The 22,177-nt window shown below is 27.8% G+C and overlaps 1 protein-coding gene across 1 annotated transcript in view; it reads right to left on the reverse strand.

The window, feature by feature from the left end:
• The window catches only part of dre4 (SPT16 homolog, facilitates chromatin remodeling subunit dre4), a 45,002-nt gene extending 22,846 nt beyond the window's left edge, over window positions 1-22,156 (reverse strand). The window contains exons 1-16 of the mRNA XM_016071908.3: window positions 22,014-22,156; window positions 16,334-16,432; window positions 15,905-16,069; window positions 15,758-15,817; window positions 14,797-14,889; window positions 12,128-12,274; window positions 11,899-12,050; window positions 10,956-11,219; window positions 10,808-10,881; window positions 10,052-10,158; window positions 7,510-7,575; window positions 7,329-7,427; window positions 5,986-6,101; window positions 3,868-3,950; window positions 3,135-3,205; window positions 962-1,089 (exon numbers count right to left, since the gene is read on the reverse strand). Coding sequence (XP_015927394.1) covers window positions 962-1,089; window positions 3,135-3,205; window positions 3,868-3,950; window positions 5,986-6,101; window positions 7,329-7,427; window positions 7,510-7,575; window positions 10,052-10,158; window positions 10,808-10,881; window positions 10,956-11,219; window positions 11,899-12,050; window positions 12,128-12,274; window positions 14,797-14,889; window positions 15,758-15,817; window positions 15,905-16,069; window positions 16,334-16,432; window positions 22,014-22,094 — 1,805 coding nt within the window. The 5' untranslated portion in view covers window positions 22,095-22,156. The remainder of the gene's footprint in view (window positions 1-961; window positions 1,090-3,134; window positions 3,206-3,867; window positions 3,951-5,985; window positions 6,102-7,328; window positions 7,428-7,509; window positions 7,576-10,051; window positions 10,159-10,807; window positions 10,882-10,955; window positions 11,220-11,898; window positions 12,051-12,127; window positions 12,275-14,796; window positions 14,890-15,757; window positions 15,818-15,904; window positions 16,070-16,333; window positions 16,433-22,013) is intronic.
• Window positions 22,157-22,177: the final 21 nt, after the last annotated feature.

Raw genomic sequence — 22,177 nt, forward strand, 5'->3', positions numbered from 1 at the left:
GAAATATTACTGATTTTTCTGTTCTCATTTTGGAATTGAAAAAATTTGCCAATTACTGGCTTGCTTCAGCTAGAATTTTAAATTGATAAAATAAAAAAAAGATTAATAATAATAATTTTGAAATCACATAAGTTTAAAAGATACTTCGATCTAGAAATGTTTTTTCTTTCATTTTTCGAAAGAACAGCATAATTTTTAAAGAAAAATGATAAAAACTTTTTATATTTTAATAAAATAGGACTCAGAGTTGGAATTTTGTTACAAATTCAGATATTCGGAAATACCATGAAATTGGGGAAGGATTGCATTTAAAAAAAAAAAAAAAATTTTCGTCGACCTAAATTCATGACTTTTTTTAAAAAAATTGTTAAATTCATGATAAATTTTGTTCAATACTGAAATATATGACTTTCCAGGTGCGGGGATACCCTGCAGATTGAACAAAAAGAAAAAAATATAAGACTATGTGAATTTGCTTTTTAATTTTTTTTATAAAAATAAAGAAAAATGCAGATTTTACAAAAATATGGAAAAGGCACACGTATAACATTCCTGTATCTGAAAATATCATTTAAGGGAAATAGAAAACTTCTTTCAGAAAGTAAAAAAGGCGTTGATCATTTTAAATCTACTTCAGTTATATAGCGAACATATATATATATATATTTCAGGGGTCTGTCTAGGTTTTTCTGCGAGGTACCTATTTTGTGAAAATTTAGACATAATTTGTGAAAATTAAAAATTATATTAATAAAATCAGCACAAAAATGTGGTAAAAATATGGATTTATCGTTTTTTGCGGGATACAAAAATAAAATTTTAGGTAAAAGTATTTTGTGAAAGTACCGTTTTTCCTAAAGTTGAATTTGTGAAGGTACCGCTAAACGGTAGTAAATTTGGCCTGGACAGACCCCTGTATTTCTAAATAATTAATAAAATAAAAAGAAATTGAAATACTTACACTTCTTTTAAAAATGTTGCTTCTGGGTTTGGAAAGATATTCCCCTCATTTCTTCCTAAAGCTGAGCCAGGATGGAAAAAATTTATCCTGAGGTAAGTATAATCACCTTCTACAGACTGACTGATATTCTGAAATGAAAAATAAATAATTGAATTGATGAAATCCTAATAATAAAGTTAAAATATTATTTTGAGATTAAATTGTAATTAAGTATGTTCACAAAAAGTACATTAGAATGAAAAATTTTAAACTAAATGTGTTTAAATATATAACAAATAAAACATGCGATAAACAAATAAAGCTTGTGATAAATTAACCCACTGGCGGTTTAACAAAAGGGCGAAGTTGAGAGAATGTTTCTCACCGATAAACTAGTTCTCTATTGAAGTACATGGAAAAACCAGACTGCAGGTTAAAATAAGACTTTTTAAACGCAGAACTGTTAGAGGGTAAAAGCTAAATATGTTAGCATTTAAATAAAAAATCAAAAAAACACAAAATTTCAAATTTAAAAAAAAAAAAAAAAAGACATTTGAGATTTAATTTTTTTAAATTGTATGAACCATACATGCGGGTTTGTATGAAAAATTTTTTCAGCAGAATTATGATTACTTTTTTTCTTTCATTAAATTTATTTCAATAGAAGAATTAATGCTTTAAATTTTATTAATATACTAGCACATTAACAAAATCTTCACTTTGTGTTAACTTTGATTACAACTCAATTGCATCCCTGCATAAATAGTGTTAAGCAGAAAAGTACGGTCTAAATAAAATATTACATTTGTAATTTAGTGAATGACTGACAGTTAAATTTTCAATAAGCACAGATTTGATAATTATTATCATAAATTGCATGAAAAAATATTCAACTGTCAATCAAAACAAAGACCCAAACCCTAGAAAATTTATTACTTAGGAAAAAATATTGTGAGGATTGCAACTAAGTATTTTTGTTAAAATTAAATTAGTGTACAGATCCTTGGTTTACAATTCTGTAATCATTTAATTGTTCATTCTTATTATTTTATTTTTAAATAAAATGATGGATTAACTTTTTTGAAATGGCAAATGTAAAAATATTTGTTGCTGCATTTGTTAATGGTATTAGGTAAGATATAAGGCCTAAATTCATAGTTTTTAAAATTTCAGGATCATGAAATTGAGATTCCCCCCCCCCTTGAAATGTAATGAGAGAATAATCTTGACATTCAAGGAATGTCAGGGTGCGTAGCCAAATTATTCAACAAAAAATAAGCACTTTTTAAGCACTCAAAAAATATTTTTAAGCACTTAAAAAAATATTATTAATTAGGCAGGGTTGAAAGTTTTTGACGATTGACAGTTTTATCCTTTTTTAAGTCACGTAAAAAAAAAAAAAAACCTTTTGGCATTGTTTTTGACAATTGTAAAAAATCTTGAATCGTGTTAATTGAATGGCGTTTTCATACGCTACGGATTGACACAAAACTGAAATAGATCGGGGTTGAATTAATTGTGAAAACCTTGAATATAACAATGCGAACTGTGTCTTTTTGCATTGAAAACGCTACACACTCTGGAATGTAGCACTTATTTTTTAATGAACAGTACACTGATATCATCCCTAGCAGAAAAATAACTTGGGCTCTCATTGGACCAATATTCACGAATCTTGGCACAATAAGGGCCAATATTTTTTGGATAGGCTCCCTATATAGAATTGTCAGATTCTCAAATTATTTTACTGCTACTTTAAAACCAATATCAGCACTATATTGAATTGTCAGATTCACCCAATATTTTATAATCATTATTCAGCCAATATAAGTCCTATATAGGTCGATATTGACACTGTACAGGACCAATATTAAAAAATCTAGACATCCCAATATTGGTTATCCCAATAGTGATAGGACATCAGCAAAAAAATTAGAGGGAAGGAAAATATTTGATAATTTTAAGTTTGTCCTTCGCATTGGTTTAAATTGAGATTTTCAGCTTCATTTTTAAGATGAGATGATGCTGCAATTTTTTTTTGTACACATATAACATAAGAAGCTTCCTATTATCAAAAGTGGAAGTTATTTTGGCTAATCTAAGCTACTCAAGTTATAATGAAAAGTCGGTAGTAACAATTAAAATACAACCTCAGCAAAATTATGATTGTTTTTTTTGTAACTCAGATACTTACTTTAATGGTAGCTATATGAAATGGAACATTTATTCCCATAACAGGAAGAATAACAGTTTCATATTTCCTATCTGAAAAGAAACAATTAAAAAAATTTCTTTAAAATATAAAAATTAACATTTATTTTATTATGAATATCAGTTTTATTGAATTTTATTAAACATCGCAGGCTAAAGAAAATTTATAAATGTAACAATTATTTCCAGGATAACTAAGCGAAATAGGCATTTAATTGGATCTTAAGTTAAGGCAGTGGAGAGTTGGAGGAGTTGAACTCTCCAAATTTCACACCAATTTCGAAATGGATTTCAATAGCACAAAATAACAAGAAACAATATTTTTCTCAAAATCTTCAAGAAGTATAAATTACAATTTTTACCGTCTCAGAAAGCAGATTCTGTTTAAGACCCATCTAGTTTAATTATTTAACGATAATGCAGAAAAGATATAAGCTATCAATCTAATATATTTAAGTATTTAGTCAAAAATGTTTTAAGAATGTCCACTTTACTCACCAAAGGCTTAATAAGTAAAGCCATGGTACTATACAACTTTTGCACCCTAAACTATTTAATCAGATGTAGTTTGAGGCAAAATTGACTATCTACAAAACATTTGAACGAGACATATGCAAAAATGAGTTTCAAATATATCAATCTGGCCATGTAAATCAAACTAAAACCATTACGAATTTTTACTTTATTAAATATACATGAAGGTAATATTTTCTTACCAACAAACAACTTTAATTCTTTAAGCTCATCTTCTTTTGGAAGTTGACCAACTGATTTATAAGAGACATTTGACTTTCTCACTCTAGCGAGGAAAAAAGGTTTTAAGTTATAAAATTAAATATTGCTAAATATACAACTAATTATTTTTATACAACTATCAGAAGATAAAAAACCAGCAACATTTATGTTTCATCAACAAAATAAAATTAAAAAGCAAAAAATCAATTTATTAAAAGTTAATTTGCTTTCACCTTAAAAATCTAAATTGATACAGTAGAGAACCAATATAACCAGGATGCTCGGGACCATCGCTATTCCAGATGTCTGAATTGCCCCGTTTTCTGGATCGGCCAAAAGTGCCATTATTCGATGTTTTATCAAACCCAAATTAGAAAGAAAAAGTTAAACATATTTAAAAATAGGGAAAAAAAAAACAAAAAGATTTCCTAAATTAAAAAAAAAATTTATAAGGATAAAAACATTTGCAAATTTAGACAAGAAAAACAAGTTTAAAAAATACAAAATTTGCATAGTTATTTTTTGATAATTAAAATCCCAAAATTAACTAATATAAAACAAAACCAATAATTAAAAAACGCAATATATTTCATACCTACTTATACTAGGGGGGGGGGAGGATGAATAGAAAACTTATTAATCTAAATAAAAACAACACTTGAAAATTATGGAACGGAAACAATGTTTAAAAAAGGCACTAACATAAGTATTAAAACCTTGAAGAGACAGGATATTATAAGATAAACGGAATTAAGAAAAAAACTTAATGATAAAATCTATGAATAAAATGGATTAATTTATCGAGTACAAAATAAAATTTATCCTAAAAGAAAAAAAAAACGCAGTGGAATCAGAAAAACAATCAAAATTTAAAAAAAAAAAAAAAACTACTATCTTCTTTATAAAATAAGCACCTGCTTTTATTAACAAATAATTATATGCTTAAATTAATAAACAATCTTCTCCTTTTATTTTATTTTTTTATTAAAAGACTATTTTTAAGGAAAGCAGATGTGTTTGCACATCAAGAAAAACTTGCTAATGATATCGCATTTCTAAGAAATCAGAATTTATTAAACAAAAAATTTTTTTTTTGCTAATTGATGTCAAATAGATGAATATAACTGGTGATTAAATAATGCATTATCTGAAATAATAAAACAATTCACCATAATAAATAACAAAACTGAGTAACTGAAGTGGATAAATCTCACATTTCACCTTTAAAATCAATACTCTTAGCCAGATGTTTCAAGTTCCTTAACTCAAACGTTCATTGCTATGCCTATGCAATGCATTTCCCCCACCCCCTCGTAAATCAAAGAGAAAACGAAATCAGCTTGCCACTCCTTTAAGTTTGATTGATGGCAGCTTATCAGAAAAAGAAAACACAGGAGAAAATAAAACATTTGTCCCTTCCCTGCCCCCTCTGGATCTAATGATCTTCAAGGTCAGGGGAAGAATTGAAGTTCCTCTGGGCAAGTGAGGAGAATAATTCCCCCCTTTCCCTCTACTCAACTTTAAGGATGAGTCAAATTTCTGCTTTTTTTTTTATAATCCTTATAGTACTTTAAAATAGTGGGAAAAGCAAGCAAAATTCTTCCCGGTTTTCTGGATACCAGATAAATGGTTCTCTACTGTACGAACAAAATTTGGTAATTATTGCAAGGGAATTGAGATGATTATAGTCTAGTAGTAAATAATTTTAATTGGATGATTAAAGTGAGCACTTTATAATTCTTAAACTTTGCACACTTTTGTTAGACAATAAACTTTAACAATTTGTTTCAACTAAACAATTATATTCAATTTGCATTTATAACACATCACAAAAAAGATCTTCATTTCAAACCATGAAGCACTGAAGGAGTTCTAAGTCTATATGCATTTGTGAGATATATGGAATCAAAACATTGTAAAAACATTATGTGTAAACATGTAACTAAGTAAAAACATTGGAGAAAATTTAATTCCAAACAACCTATATTTTTTTGTTTTAAAGCAGTTAGAATTGTGAATTTAACAGATTTGGGTAACACATTGCCAAGTTTGCTAGCATTTTACTGACAGAGAAAAATAAATAAATGAAAAAACATTACTTTTCTTCTTTCTTTTCACCAGTTTGTTCAGCCAACCTAGCTTGAGCTTCTCTATTCAATTGTTCTGCTAACTCTTTTTGACGCTGTTTCCTTTTTTCTTCTGCCGATTGTTCAGTCTAAATCCAAAATGGACAATATATTAAAGAAATCTCATCATATTTAGTTAATCAGGATAACTTAATAATAATAAATTTACAGAAGGGTTTCATGATTTAATATGATTTAGAAAATTATTCTTAGAACTTTTATTAACTACAAATAAAGAATAAGTAAGAGCTTAATTAAATGCAATAAGATTTTTTCAATACAATTAAATGTCATTAAAGGATTCTTCAACGAGCAGTGTTTTCACTACAGCGCGAGAATCTCGCATATTTTTTTCTTTTCTCGCATTAAAAAATGATTAACGCGAGAAGTTCGCGCACTGAATTTATCAATTTTAAAATGCACGAATCTCTCGAATTTTGAAAAAAATTTAGTCTTCTGCCATTTTGAAAAAGACATGAAAACAGCTACGATAAGTGTTGAGAAAAAAAGTGAGTTCTTTATAATAAGTTGTTTAAAGTTATCTCTAGTTTTCGCTGTTAATGAATTACCAAACTCCCTCATCGACAATTTAGAGCAATTTGTAAAAGTTTAAGTCTGTGAAAACTAATCTGGAAGACCTGACAAAGAGTATGAACATGGAAATAACTTCAACGAACTTCACTATTCCATAACAGAAATAAGTGAAGAACCTATGCTGGCAGATGTAGAGGATAGGAAAGTGTGTGCACAATGCTACAAATTTAATTAGTGATTCCGAATAGTTCAGCATCTGTTGCAAGGTTATTAGCCCCCAAGCCGAATTAAAACAAAATATTGTAACAGATCGATTGGTAAGCATTTGAGCAAACCTAATGAGAATAGCTAATGAAAAAGTAGATACAGAACATTTTCCATATGATAATGCAGCAAAAATATTAAATGTTCAATGGTTTAGAAATCAGAAGATGTTAAAAATTTATTATAATTAAAGAAATATTTTTTTTAAAAGTCTACTCGGTTTTTTTTTAATTTTTAGAAATCTCACTTAACTTTTTGAAATCTCACCCTGTTTTTGAGAAATTCTCTCCCATTTTTTTTCTGTAATGAAAACACTGACGAGAATTAGAAATAACGAAATCAATGAAAATGAAAAATTCATAATTTGTATCACAAACATTTGTAGTAATACAAGATAAAAATAACTATTGATTTTTTTTTAAAAAACTCTGAACACATATTAAATTTAATATTTATATGGAAAAAGCAAACTTTTAAAACCATATATTTTTTAAAAAAAAGCCAATGAAAATAATTACTCTTAATTTCGAATCCAAAATAGCAGTTCTTCTTCCACGGACTAAGGTTTCTTCTTGTACAACAGGTTCTACTTCCTCTTCTTCCTCCTCATCATCATCCTGGAATTATAATAAATTTTTAAGTAATTATGAATATTACAAACTTGTGAACAATAAATTATGTGAGAAAGACTAATTATACCTTAAGTACAATTGCAATATTCTTTAGCTTTTTCTTATTATTTGTCAGTATTGTACAAGGTTGACCCTAAAACATAAAAAAAAATTAAACACATTATTACAAACTATACTAAGAAATTCATACAAGACAAACCTTATAATACACACTATCTACCAACAAGTATTTGGATACACACGTAAACAAGTATATCTGAGGTCCTGATCTATTGCATACCTTTTGTTTTTAAATATCATGTAGTAAACAGCATTGGCATTAATTCATGCAAGATACAACGAAATTCAGAGTTGTCTGACTTTGAGAAAGGTGTCATTATTGGATATCAGAGAAATGTCTGATCCAGGGTTGGCAAGGTTTAGGACAGAATGGATTAATCCATGGTTTAAACCGTCCTGTCCAAAACCCCTTTGTCCAAAACACTTTTACTCAAATTATGTCACAATTTTATCTGAACAATATTTAAGAGGTAAAATAAACATAGAACTAATAACATATTGATAATTAAATATATACTAGAGAATATTGTTTTTAAAAGTATAATGCTTTATTAATATTGTTTGACTCTTCAATTTAAACAAAGGAAGATTAATCAGTAATCAAGTTCAATTGGTCCTCTCATTCAATAGTACATAACTGAAGTTTGGCCTTGCCATACAGGTTAAAATATTAGGGACTAAGTGCTTGGTTCATCATAAACAGATTTATTTATCTATAGTACTATTCAAGAATACTTTTATTTCATTCATGTTCAATTCTTTTAGTACAGTGGTGATACATCACCAGTGTCAGTAACTGAAACTGATGTTATGCCCTTCAAAACTATTAATACATTTTTCAGTTATTTTGTATTTTCAATTTATAAAAACATTTTTTCTTTAAAATAGATGTCTTTTTTATCATCCTGTGATGCAGAAATTATAAAATTTTTTAAAAAAAATATTGTGAAAAATAAAAGGTTAATTTTTGAACAAATTTAGTATTTTTTTAAGAAAAATTATTATTTTTTAATATTGCCATATTTATCCTTATGCAAAAATATTATTTATCAGTATTAAAAGCATATTTATATTTAAAGGATTAGGCATTCAATTTTGTTGTTCCATGAATTGTGGAGCTTCAAAAATTATAAACCTTTTCCTATTATATTATTTTCTTTTAATAGGTTATAGTAAATTTTATAAAAAATATCAAATATTTATTGATACATGTAATTATTATGTGTACAATGGTAACACCTATAGAATTTTTACCTTTTACCAAAGTTTAAGGTTTTGGACACTTTAAGACAGTTTTACCCAGTTTAGGAGTGGTTTTGTGATTAAATGGAGGAAGGTGAGTGATGATCTTTAGAATATGTTTCGACTTGGCGGACCCATGAAACTAACAGATGGACACCAACAAGTGCTCTCCGAAGAAATTCAGAAAAACCGCATCCAACCGAGGAGTTTCAACAAGTATTCGGGACTGATGTTTTGATAAATAAAACTCGTAAGAAAGCAAATTTGCTTGGTTTCCATGATCTATTGTTGATTATAAGCATAAGCCTTTGATTACAAAGTTTAACAGCGCTGCTCAGTTCATGGGTACAAGTTGGAAAAAAGGCCAAGACTGAAAATTTTTTGACTGAAATACCTAACATACACAATGCAAATTATCTAAGAAAGCTTTACCATAATACATCAAGATTAAATATTGTACAAAAAATATTTATTCATTTGTCTTTAGATAAAATAACAACAGGACATAAGAAAATAGACCAATAACGTAGACCTAAAAAATATTTTTATAGACAGAAAAAAAAAAAATTCCGATTTCCGTCTTCGAGTCAGTCTTGTTTCCGTCCGCGGACATTTTCGAAAGACGGAAATCCGTCCTGGGGACGGAAGAATTGTACCCATGGCTCAGTTGAAGTGGTGCCGTATATGTCAAAATAGCACCGTAGATTAGTTCTTTATAGCGATGAATCAAGATTCAATCTGCCTCAATCATATGGAAATGTCTGGGTTTGGTTTATGCTTAGAGAACGCCTTTTTCCAGAATGCATTGAACTTCCCAATTTATGCAGGCTGCTACTTTACCATTCTAGACAACGACACGTTTTCTAAACTGCTGCAATTCTACAGGTTGGATCATCGTCACTTTAAGAACGACAATGCCACTGCTCAGGTCCACCATGGATTGGTAAGATGACAATAGGGTTAACCACGTGGACTGGTTTGTCTAGAATCCAGACCTGAATCCAATAGAAAACCTCTGGGATGATCTTAATCACTGAATTAACGAGGGCATCAACCATCCAACATCGGTAAAAGATCTTGAAAATCTTCTCCAAGCTGAGTGGAAGAACATACCACTGTTCATCATCCTAACATTTGTGGAAAACATGCTTCAGAGGGTTAAGATGCTTAATTGGCTCATGGGCAGACTATCAACTATTTAATATGAATTTGGTGAATATTAGTGTGTCAATGTTAAAAAGAGAAAGATTATATTTCATGTTACATGCACGAGAAAAAGAAAGCAAATCTTGTATAGACACACTTACTTCATTAACTGCTACAGTATCTCCAATAAACAACGCATACACTTCAGTTTTGTTATCAACCTTTTTTTCTAAATTCGAGAACCCAATATTAACGCTGAACACCATACCTAGGAAGGAAATTGAAAACTAAAAATGTCATAAAAATTCAAATATTTATGATTTGTTTAAGTAAAAAACATCAACATTTACAGAAATACTTCTAACATTAAGATAGCTTCAAAAATGTTTGGTGAAATGATTTATTAATCAACTTCATGTTTGAAGAGCTCGGTGAAAGAAGCAGGTAAGTGACATTTTAGATAAAAATTTACGTTTCTCAAGGAAAGTTTTTAATAATATTACAATAAAATAGAACTTAAATCTTAAATTCAGAAGAAATGATTAAATTATTAAAAAATTATGTATTCAAAGATTAATTAAAAATTTGACCTGTCTAAACTATTTCTGCCAATTAAGATTCTTGTAATTATCATTACAAGAATGTAATAAATCAATGTGTGAAGCGAAAGGCTTTCGCTGGTAATTTAATTATATCCCCAAGTTGCTCCCATATCCAAAAGTAAACTAAATAATTTATTTTCTGGTTGAAGGATTCTATAAATGACTTGAAGAAAAAAATAACTATAGGATTTTTCATCATATAGGATCTCATCATATTTGTTAGGATGTAAAGAATAAGGTAATTTCGAATAGTACTTCAATGAATATTTAAAACAATTTAACTTTGTGAAAAATTGACAAAATCAGAATGCCTACCTTTTTTGGCAACAGCATTGGCTTTAGCTGTGATTGCAAGTGTACTTTCACGGAATTCAATTCCCATTCCAAACCTTAAAAGAAAAATATTAACGTAAGAGCTCTATTCATCTAAATGCATGTAAGAAAATATTAAAACTAAAATTACCCTAAATTTTTGACCATTTTATCCAGCAATTCTTTATGATTCTTTTCTACAAAGGATACTGCCTCAGCATAAACATCACAAAGTTTAACACCATGTTGTAATTTACTTAACACAGTTTCTTGAAGTAATAAAAGGAAATTGTATAGTTCTTCTTGCTCTTTGGTGGGATTAACAAGCAATGTTCTTACTATATTTGAACAATATGATTTGTATCTTGCACCTAATGCACATGTGATTGCCCCAAAATGTAAATTATTCTTGTCACTAAAATCAGAAGAAAAAAAAATCAAATTGAATTAATAGGATGATTATTATTTTATCATTAGATTCAACACAAAAAACACTGTCAGCCAAAACATTTGATAATTAATTTACTGATAAGCAATATGTTTCAGATTTTAGTTTAAAAATTAGGGACCATTATTTAATCCATCCTTAATAATGATGACTAATCCAATTTGAAGAAGTTAAGCAGAGAAAAACACACTTTAATCTTTTAACTTGAATTAAGGATTAACTGAATAATTTTTTAACTTAATAACTGATGTAGAACTTATACCATGAAATAATTATATTTTCTATGAAAATTCTTTTTTAGTAAATTTATCTAGATATTAAAAGTTTCATTATCTTTGACATTGTTAATTCAAATGTCATGGAAAGTCACGAAAAAACAAATCTTAAGTATGATTATTCTTTTGCAATAATTTTTGTTTAATTCAATATAAACAGGTTATATTCAGGTAATAATTATTAAGGTTTTATTCAATATAAAGAGGTAATTTTGCCACCAGTGTTGGCAAAAATAATATTTATTTGTCTAATCATCTGATAAAATATAATAATAGCACTTAACATAGATATAAAACAGTTGAAACAGTATTTCTAAAAGTCAAAATTAAATTACCAACAAAATTTATTTTAAGTTAAGTATTGTACATACCTGGATACACTAAATTTCAAATTATAGTTCCCACCAGATTGGATAATAGCAGGATAACATAAATCAACTTGTTGCATATCAACACCAGTTACATACTTTTTGTCATTAACAGCTTGTTCAACACCTTCCGTGAGCTTCATATGCTTTACTTTCTGTAAATTGAAAACAAGTTTATATGATAATTGAACAGACATAAAAAGAGAACAAAATGGTTTTAAACAAGATCTACCTTATCAGCATCAATTATTTCCATTATCTGATCTTTCAGATACTTAGAGAACACATCTACAGTTACTTGAGATGCTTTTTTTATGGTCGCAATTTCACTTTCTTCTTTAGGAGCCATCAAATAAGCAGCAGTTACAGTTACATCAACCTAAATACATGATTTAAAAAAAAGACATCAGGCATTAGTAAACATAGTTATACAATTTCCTGATTAATATTTAAAATTTGTCAGTAGATTAATTGTATATGAATATAGCTTTAACCTGAAGAATATTAATTTAAAATAATTTAATTAACTCATAGGAAATTATAATACAGTGGAGCATCATTTATACGACGTTTTAGTGTGGTCCCAATTCATTCCTATTCATTTTAATGTAAAAATATATCGGTTATATGCCGCACAGAATCGGTTATATGTCGGTTTTTAGATTTTGTTTACATTTATTTTACTTTCATTCTTCACACTAAACACTGGTCGTTTCTATCATTTAATGCCGAATCGGACATTAGCTTATAAAGGCAAAAAATGTAAAGGAGACATAAAAGAAAAAGATTGCCTTACTGTGCTGCTTTGTATAAACTCTGATGGAAGTGAAAAGATCACTCCTTTAGTGGTGGGAAAATCAAAAAATCCCAGACGTCTAAAGCATATCAAAACACTTCCACTGAATTATGACGCCAATAAGAATGCGTGGAAGACGACCGAAATTTTTACTAGTTACCTATCTGAAAAAACTAGAGAATGTTATGCAGAGGCAAAAATTAAAAATTTTGCTATTTATCGACCAATGTACAGCTCACACACCGGTTACAAATTTTTTGGAAAATGTAAAAGTTCACTTTTTCCTGCAAACTGCACAAAGTGTGCTTCAGCCATTAGATTTGGCCGTGATTAGGAATCTAAAATTGGAGTATGGAGAGTAGTTAGTTGAACTCAATATTCGAAGCATTGCAGAGCCTAATCACAAGGAAATAAGTGTTGTCCAAACAATGAATTTGATTTCGTTGGCATGGTCTCAGGAAACAAAGACAACATTAAAGCTTAACATCAATCCTCACAGCAAACAACCGTAAATAATTTTTTCTGTAAACGTAACGTGAAATGATTAAAGTGAAAAAAAAAACATTTGCATTAAAAAAAAAATTAGTAATAAATAAATAAAATAAATGTAACGTACATTCAAATTGCTTACTGTAATTTTTCTTCTTTTTTTTTATGGTTGTTTGTTTTGCTTTGTCTAATTTAGAAATTTATGTAAATCAACACGTTAAACATTAAAAATAACTGAAAACAGAGTTAGTTCCGAGTTTTGAAAGAAAAAATCGATTATACGACGTTATCGTTTACACGAAGTTTTTCAGTGGTCCCTTCGGCGTCGTATAAACGATGCTCCACTGTACTTTAGTACTGTGTAAATAAAGCAACTAAGATGGTGATAAGCTGCAATAAAACCTTCCACAACTATTTGTTCGTGTTTAGTTTTCTTTAATGTCTCAATTTAAAAAAGAAAAAAAAAACTTAAAAACTCATTAATCATCATAACCCATGCAAATAACATAAATTATTGTTATGATACGCATTACACAACAATGTCAGTATCATTTAAGATAATTTAAATTAAGATGTTTTTCATAATTGATGACCAAGATGACAAATAACTTTTTGATGACAAAATGACCAATTTTGCTATCTAAAGGGGAGGGGTCTTCTGTTTCACCACACCAAGAATGAGTTGCAAATAACAACACCATATATGTTCAATGCCATATAGATATGTTCAAACAAAAATGTCACCACATATGTATAAATAAAAAGCAAGTGAGCTACTAATCTCCTAAGACATTTAAATTATTTATTTTAGTTAAATATCTTAGGAGATTAACTAAAATAAATAATTTTAGTAACAAATATATATAGTTTATATAAGTATACAATAGCTTAGAATATGCTACTAATGTCCTGAGCAAGCTGGAAAAAAGCATAAGGTTGACATTGCTGCTACAATATTTCATAATTTATAACTTCTTGTTGAATGTAATAAACTATTAAAATTGAAATTGTATTACTTTTCTAAATTTTAACTTTTATCATACAGATTTCGTTATATTTCAAGGAAATGGTGAATAGTTTCCAAAGGTTCTACAATTTTTATTAAAGCTTAGAGATCTTTTTAGTACAGTCATAACTTTATATGCTAATTAGAAATTAGCCAACATGAGTTAATTATCACATCTTAGGAAAATATCCAATGCCTAGGGGTTTCAAAGAAAATAGTGGAAAAACAATGTAAAACACAAGTTATTCAAGGCAAGAAATACCACTTTTTTAACAACCATACAGGATAGTAATTTAGAGATACAAATATATAGTTTAAAACATATGACAGTGCTGAAATAGTATCTCACAGCTGAAATCATACAGATATAATTACCCTTTTTTTTAAACAAGATAAACTATAAAAATTGCTAATTAAAATTGGTGTAAAAATTAAGCCCAACATTACAAATTTTTTTTTTAAACACGGATATTATAAAATGAATTATTTTAATTTTAAAATAGATCAAAACTTTTTTCTGCCAGAGATAATTTGCACAATTAGCAGAGAAGGGTTAAAATCCCTAAATTATAATATGATTTAACTTATTAAGAGACAAATTAATGCTTACAGTTTCAAAATTTTCCTTGGAAATCGCAGCTCTCCAAGATTCTAAAAAGTCCCCAGGAAATTTGTCTTTAGAAAACTCACCAATAACATTACCCTGAAAAAGAAACAATACATTATTACAATTTCATATAATTACTCTATACAAAATAATTAACATACTTAAGATGGATTGACTTAAGACATAATTCTAAAATTCATAAGTGTAAGTTTTGCTTTAAACTATTTCAGGGAAAACACACTTTAGAAACATTGCTTGCTCTCTTGTCTTTAATTTAGTGAAAAAAAAAATTTTTTTGAGCAAACACCGAATTTTTTATGTAATAAACATAAAAGTTTGGCTTCATTATCAACCTAAGATTTATTTGTTATTTTTTTAAAAACACTGCCAAGTTCTTTATTTAATCTAAATTTTTTCTTTCTTCAACTATGAAATACAAAAATTTACACACGTTTATACCAGTAGTCACCAAATGGTTGCCCTTGAAAGAACTGAAAACAAACTTAATGTAATCATTAAGTTAACTTTAATTAATCATTTATCATTACGTGACTTTCCTTTCTTAATCTTAAGTTGCCATATTAAATAGAAATTTCATAAAAAATTTTTTGCCTTCGATAAATTGTGTTGTATACTCTTTTTTTAATTATTTCACATGCTGTCAATTTTATTTTGAATTTAATAGACAGTTCTGACACTCTAGTAATAGCTAGTTCTCAACTTTAGATATAATTTATTGTCAAGCTTTTTTAATGTTTTCTCTTTCAAAATATTAGATACTGTATTCATACTTTTATGTAAAATAAATAAAATAAAAAAAATACAGAACAAATAAAAACATAAAAAAAGAAATACATAAATCACATTTTTTAAAATTTTTATTAAAGGCAAAACTCTACATTTAAAACTTTGTTTCTGAGCACTAGGGATTTTAAATAAACAATAAATAAAAATGAAAACATACCTTCTTACTGTTTTTAATAGCTGCAATCAGTTTTTCAAAATTTGCTTTGTCTTTATCAGCCTATAAAAATTACATAATACAAATTTTGATATGGAGTTGCTTCATAAAATTAATAGCAATGATTTCATAAGTTAAGAGTTAATTTACCTTATCACGAACTAAAACTGAGAGTGATGGAACACCGTTTTCATTTTCCTTCCCAGATTCAAATTGCTTTAAAAAATCTACTTTCTTTTTACTGGCCAGAAAGTAAACACTATTTTCACAAAAAACCATTAGGGTATCAGTAAGCTCATAAGCAAAGAGCCATGTCTGAAAGCAAAGAAAGAATTTTAATACAATTTTTAGTTAGCTCATAACTAAAATTTATTTACTGCAATAAAGAATTGACAAAGTACTTTTAAACTGTTACTAACAGATATCATTATACAATCTACATAAATTAAGGCTCATTAAATCTTATCAAAAACTATGAACTAATATCTACTTTTAGAAAATTTTCGTGTTAAAATATTTTATGTAAATCCTATAACTATTTACTTTAAAACCATTAAACAATAAGTATAAATTCCTCACCTGTAAAGCAGTGGATTTACTGTAAACAATATCATCATCAACACCAACAGCACACACCAAAGCATCCATTTTAGAAAATCCATTTTCACCTTCGGGATTCTGTAAACATAAATACATTGAAAAACTGAATGCAGATTTATTCATTTAATTGACTTTCTTTAAAACCGAATATTACCAATATAAAATAAACCCAAATATAAAGCAGTAAGTTAAAAAAAAATTTAATTAATGAATTATGAGGAATAATATTGGGGATACTATACTGAGTATTGTTTAATTTCGGCCCATAACAATAAATACGAGGGCCTAAAAATTTTGATATTAAAGAAAATTTTATCCAGTAGGGTGACCTGCGGTGATTCCTAATCAAAAAATGAAAACATCTATTTTGTGAAAAAAACATTCAAGGTAGAATTTTAATATTTACTGGAAGTTTGAGGGTTTATGAGGTAAGTCCTATGCTACTTTCTTTTGTTTGAAAATCTAATTAGAATTTAAAATACTTTAAATTTTTAGTGATCAGGAATTATCCCTTCTCTTGATCATTTCTGGGGTAATTCCTGATCACTTCTGGGCAGGGTTGGCAGGTTTTTGACATGTGACAGTTTTTGACGGTTTTAACCATGGTTTAAACCGTCACGTCAAAAACCTATATTCATATGTGAAATTTAATTAATACATAAAATTTATATATATTTTTTTTATAAAGGATAGTGTTTCTAAATATGTTCTAGAAAAAATAAATTTAAAATTTTGAAGAAACACTTATATTTTGAATAGTAACCAAAATCTTGTACTTTTGAAAGCTCACATCTTTTGTAATATTATGTATTCATTTTCATGTGTTATTGAAAATCTGCAGTGATATTATTAAGAAATTTATTTATAACCAAATTTAGTGTATAGTATAGATTAAATAAAAATTAGACATTTTTAAAGATAAACATTAGCAGTTTTGTACATTAGACATCTTTTAAAGAAAAATCTTTTTAATATTCTTTTAAATCTTCTTAATAATCTTTTCAACATAAGACAATACAAATTTAAGTGCTTTCTGTTAAATACACAGAGTAGTTAGTGTCGATTTACAGTATATTCAGCCTATTCATTTACTATGCTGAAAATTTAGTTTATTCAAATACTTGTGAATTTCATTTTGCTGAATATAATATATAGTTTTGTTGAATATCTAAATATTCAGCTGTTGAATAATTACTTCTTGCTTTCAAGATATGCATTATTTGTATTCTTAATACAAGTAGAGAAAAAAAAATTAAGAGATAAAAATTGTTTTAAAATGATAAGTGTAATAATTATAAATAAATATAATAAACAATATGAATTATATTTATCACTATTCACAAATATAACTACTTTTAAATTCAAATTAACATACTGGATATTCGGTATAACATTAAATTTTTTTTTTTTATACACTTGTATCAAGTTTGTATTTATACAACATAACTTGTAAGTTCCTTATAAATATTAGTTATATGTTCCTTATATGTCAAAAATGCATAGTAATAAACTTTTAATTTTCTTAAGCATCAAAAAAAAAAAAATTTTTTTTTTCAAAATATAAATATTTAAAACATTTTTGTGCAAAATTTTTCTGCGCATGCATTTGAATATAAATTTCTGAGATTTTAAATTTGTTATTTTACCTTAATTTTAATTAAAAAATATTTTAAAACCTGCTGATTACCTATAGTATAATTAAATTTCAATATAATGCATGGCAACTGTTGGTAGTTATGAAGTTTATATATTTTCTTGGCAAACTTCAGTTTTTGACGGTTTAAACCAGTATTATACCCTTGTCATGTCAAAAACCACTTTTTGACGCCAAAAACCCAACCCTGCTTCTGGGGTAATTACTGATCACCAGTTTTTATTAAAGGGACTATTTAAAAATAATTATACAATGGTAGTTAACAAATAAGTAATCAAGATCAAACAAATAAACCAAAAATATATGTTTAAGCAGCTAATAAAACGATTTATTTAAAAGCAATAAGATTAACACTTTAAATTTTCCAAAAAATCTTTGCATTGTGCTACACATTTTAGGCAAACAGCCAACTCATTCTTATGTTCTGCTGGAATATAAGAAAGAGTTCCCACATGGGTTACTTTTGCTGGACTTTTTAACTTCATTAAGTGAGAGTGTAAAGTTAAGGAAGGTATGTCAACTGACAGCAGCTCTCACACTGAAATTTTCATTTTCAATCATTAAAAGAAATTCACTGATTTTGCTTTCTAGAAGCTTAGTATCTCTTTTAGGCTTAAAATTTCTTACCATATTTATATTAGGTTAATTTATAAACTTAATATTCTAACAATGTACACACATAAAATTAAGATAGAAGAAAGGTAAGACAAACCAGAAATGGTGCAAATCAGAACACATTTGTCTTACAAATTTTGTGATTACAGTTAAAATATATTTTATAGTTGTTCCACTTAATAAATATGAACTGTTATTTAAGAAAAGACAATTAGCTATTTATAAGTTATTTTTTTATATTATTTATAAGAAGAAATGACAAAGATCAGGAATTAGCCCAGTGATCAATAATTACCCCATCTGTAGGGGGCAACATTTGATATAGTTTCCTACAATCAATAATAATGTTTATAGTAGATGTGAAACAATTAAACATAAGTTTACACTATTTTTATATCAAAGAAAAATAAGGTAACCCAAAACATTTATTATTAAGAGAAGGAGGGGGATCTTTGACGAACTGTGCACATTTTGAGATCCCTCTTTGAATGGAAAATACAGAAAGCAGTTTAAAAGATACTTATTTTGTTAGATTAAACAAAAAACTATAAGGAAGTAAATGTAGTTATACTTTAGTATAGTAAAAAAGCATTCTTGTCCGTGTCTCAAATTTAAAAAATAATAATTTTTTAAAAATAAAACTTAGGTGATCATTATTTACCCCAGAAACAGAGTGACCGTGAATTACCAAAATGATCACCCTACCAAAATGAGTTAATTTTTTTTTACGTCCACTTAAACAAAAAAAAAAAAAAAAAAAACTATTTACATACTAATGAATATAAGGAAATTATCGAAGGAAAATAGTTGTTTTTTAAGATTTAACTAGCTTTCTCAAAATTTAATTTTGTATCCCGTAAGAAATGATAAATCCATATTTTTGTGTTGATTTTTTAATATAATTTGTAATTTTTCACAAATTATGTCTACATTTTTACAAAATAGGTAGGATTACCTGGGGTAATTCCTGATCAAAAAATGCAAACATCTATTTTGTAAGAAAACTATTCAAGATAGAATTATAATATTTACTGGAAGTATGAGGCTATATGAGATGAATCCTAGGCTACCATGTTTTGTTTGAAAATCTAATTAGAATTTAAAGTATTTTAAATTTTTAGTGATCAGGAATTACCCCTTCTCTTGATCCTTTCTGGGGTAATTCCTGATCACTTCTGGGGTAATTACTGATCACCAGTTTTAATCATAGAGGGGCTGTTTAAAAATAATTATACAGTGGTTATTAACAAATAAGACATCAAGATCAAACAAATAAACCAAAAATATATGTTTAAGCAGCTAAAAAACGATTTATTTAAAAAGCAAAAATAAAGGTTAACACTTTAAATTTTCCAAAAATCTTTGTATTGTGCCATACATTTTAGGCAAGCAGTCTACTCATTCGCATGTTCTGCTGGAATGTAAGAAAGAGTTCCCACATGGGTTACTTTTGCTGGATTTTGTAACTTCATTATGGAGAGTGTAAAGTTAAGAACAGCTCTGGCAGCAGCTCTCACACTGAAATTTTCAATCATTAAAAGAAATTTACTAATTAAGAAATTTTAATTACTAGAACTAATTTAGCTTTTTAGAAGCTTAGTATCCTTTTTAGGCTTATAATTTCTCACCATACTTATATTGGGCTTATTTATAAACTTAAAAATTATTCTAACAATGTACACACATAAAATTAAGATAGAAGCAAGGTAAGACAAATCGGAACTTATTTGTCTAGCATACGGTTAAAAACAAATTTTGTGATTAAATTGAGTTAAAATATATTTTATAGTCGTTCCACTTGATAAATATGAATTGTTACTTAAGAAAAAACAATTAGCTATTTATTAGCTTATTTTAATACTATTTATGAAAAGAAATGACAATGATCAGGAATTACCCCATCTGTAGGGGGCAACATTTGATATAGTTTCCTAAAATCAATTATAATATTTACAGTAGATGTGAAACAATTAAACAAGAGCTTGCACTATGTTCATATCAAAGAAAAAGAAGGTAACCCAAAACATTTATTATTAAGAGAAGGAGGGGGATCTTTGACGAACTGTGCACATTTTGACACCCATCTTTGAATGGAAAATACAGAAAGCAGTTTAAAAGATACTTATTTTGTTAGATTAAACAAAAAACTATTATTAAGTAAATGTAGTTATACCTTAGTAAAGTGTACCAGCATTCTTGTCCATGTCTCAAATTTAGAAAAAAATTATTTTTTAAAAATAAAACTTAGGTGATCATTATTTACCCCAGAAACAGAGTGATTGTGAATTACCCCGGGTCACCCTACGTCTCAGAAAAACCTAGACAGACGCCTGAGTATTATAAAACACGTTTGTTTGTCTTACCCACGTATCTTTATTAAAAGAAAGGGGATAATTCCAAATCGTGATCTGTCATGCCAACTACAATCCCCAAGGTGCCAAATAGATTTTGAACTAGCAAATTTTTTATAAAAAAAAAGCACTGTAGACATTTGGCCGGAGGTGGCTACGAGTTTTACTTTCGAGTTGGTCCTTTTCTGTGATTTTTAGTTTCTTACAGGCCACTGTCCAGAAGTTGTCAAGATTTAACGATTATACTGCCACTGATCACAATATGAAAATCTCCAAAAAAGATACAACTTTGTAGAATTGCAATTCTTTTTCAGAGAGATTAATGAAAAAAAAAGTTTTAATTTATTTTAGCTTAGAAATATTTACTAGAGTAAAAAACCTGAAAATAAAAATTACTTTCGGTACATTACTAACTATAGTAATAACTTTTCTTTAGAGGAATTCTATTTTGGAAACATCAAATTGTTCGAGAATACAACATTCAAGGTTTTAGGTTCACCCAGGGGTGGTTATGAGTAGTCCCCTATCCTTTGAGTTGGTTTCCCACTGTGATGTAGTTTCTCGTGGTCTACTGCCCGAAAGTCGTTATATGTTGGCAATTATTTTGACGTATTTATAGATGCGGAAATCTAGTACCGATAATTTTACATCTATTTAAAAATGCTTTCTAATAGGTTAAGATAGGATACTAGATCTCATTTAAAGGGAAGTTTTGTTAAAATGCTGGTTACGTGAACGTTTTTGTCACACCACAATAACAAAAGTTATAAAAATGTTTAAATCACTGAAAACTGATATAGACATCATTTATTAACAACTTTAACTCTACCAATAACCGAGCCGGTATCAAAATCGGACTTTTGAACAAAAGTGAGACAAGTATAGTAAAAGAAAATCAACAGTTCTCAAAACAAATACATTTTATTAAATAAATTATGGGAAATAAAGCTTAAGTTTTATTGTTTAGAAATCTTATACAGAACTATCACCTTCACAATATAAAGAACAATCTAGCTTTAAGGTGTCGATAAGAACTTACCGACCAAGCAGAATACAACTTTCGAAGCCTACGATAGAAAGCATCTTTATCCACAACTAATTTGTGGTCTCGACTAGCCATGTTGATTACTTTTCTTTCAATATGATGGCGTCGTAATCATAATCTCCACTTCTTTTCGGTCAAAATTTTCTATGGCGGGAGTT

Source organism: Parasteatoda tepidariorum, chromosome 3 (assembly GCF_982258835.1).
Source record: "Parasteatoda tepidariorum strain Cologne lab strain chromosome 3, Ptep-v5.0, whole genome shotgun sequence".
In the NCBI taxonomy this organism is placed as follows: Eukaryota; Metazoa; Arthropoda; class Arachnida; order Araneae; family Theridiidae; genus Parasteatoda; species Parasteatoda tepidariorum.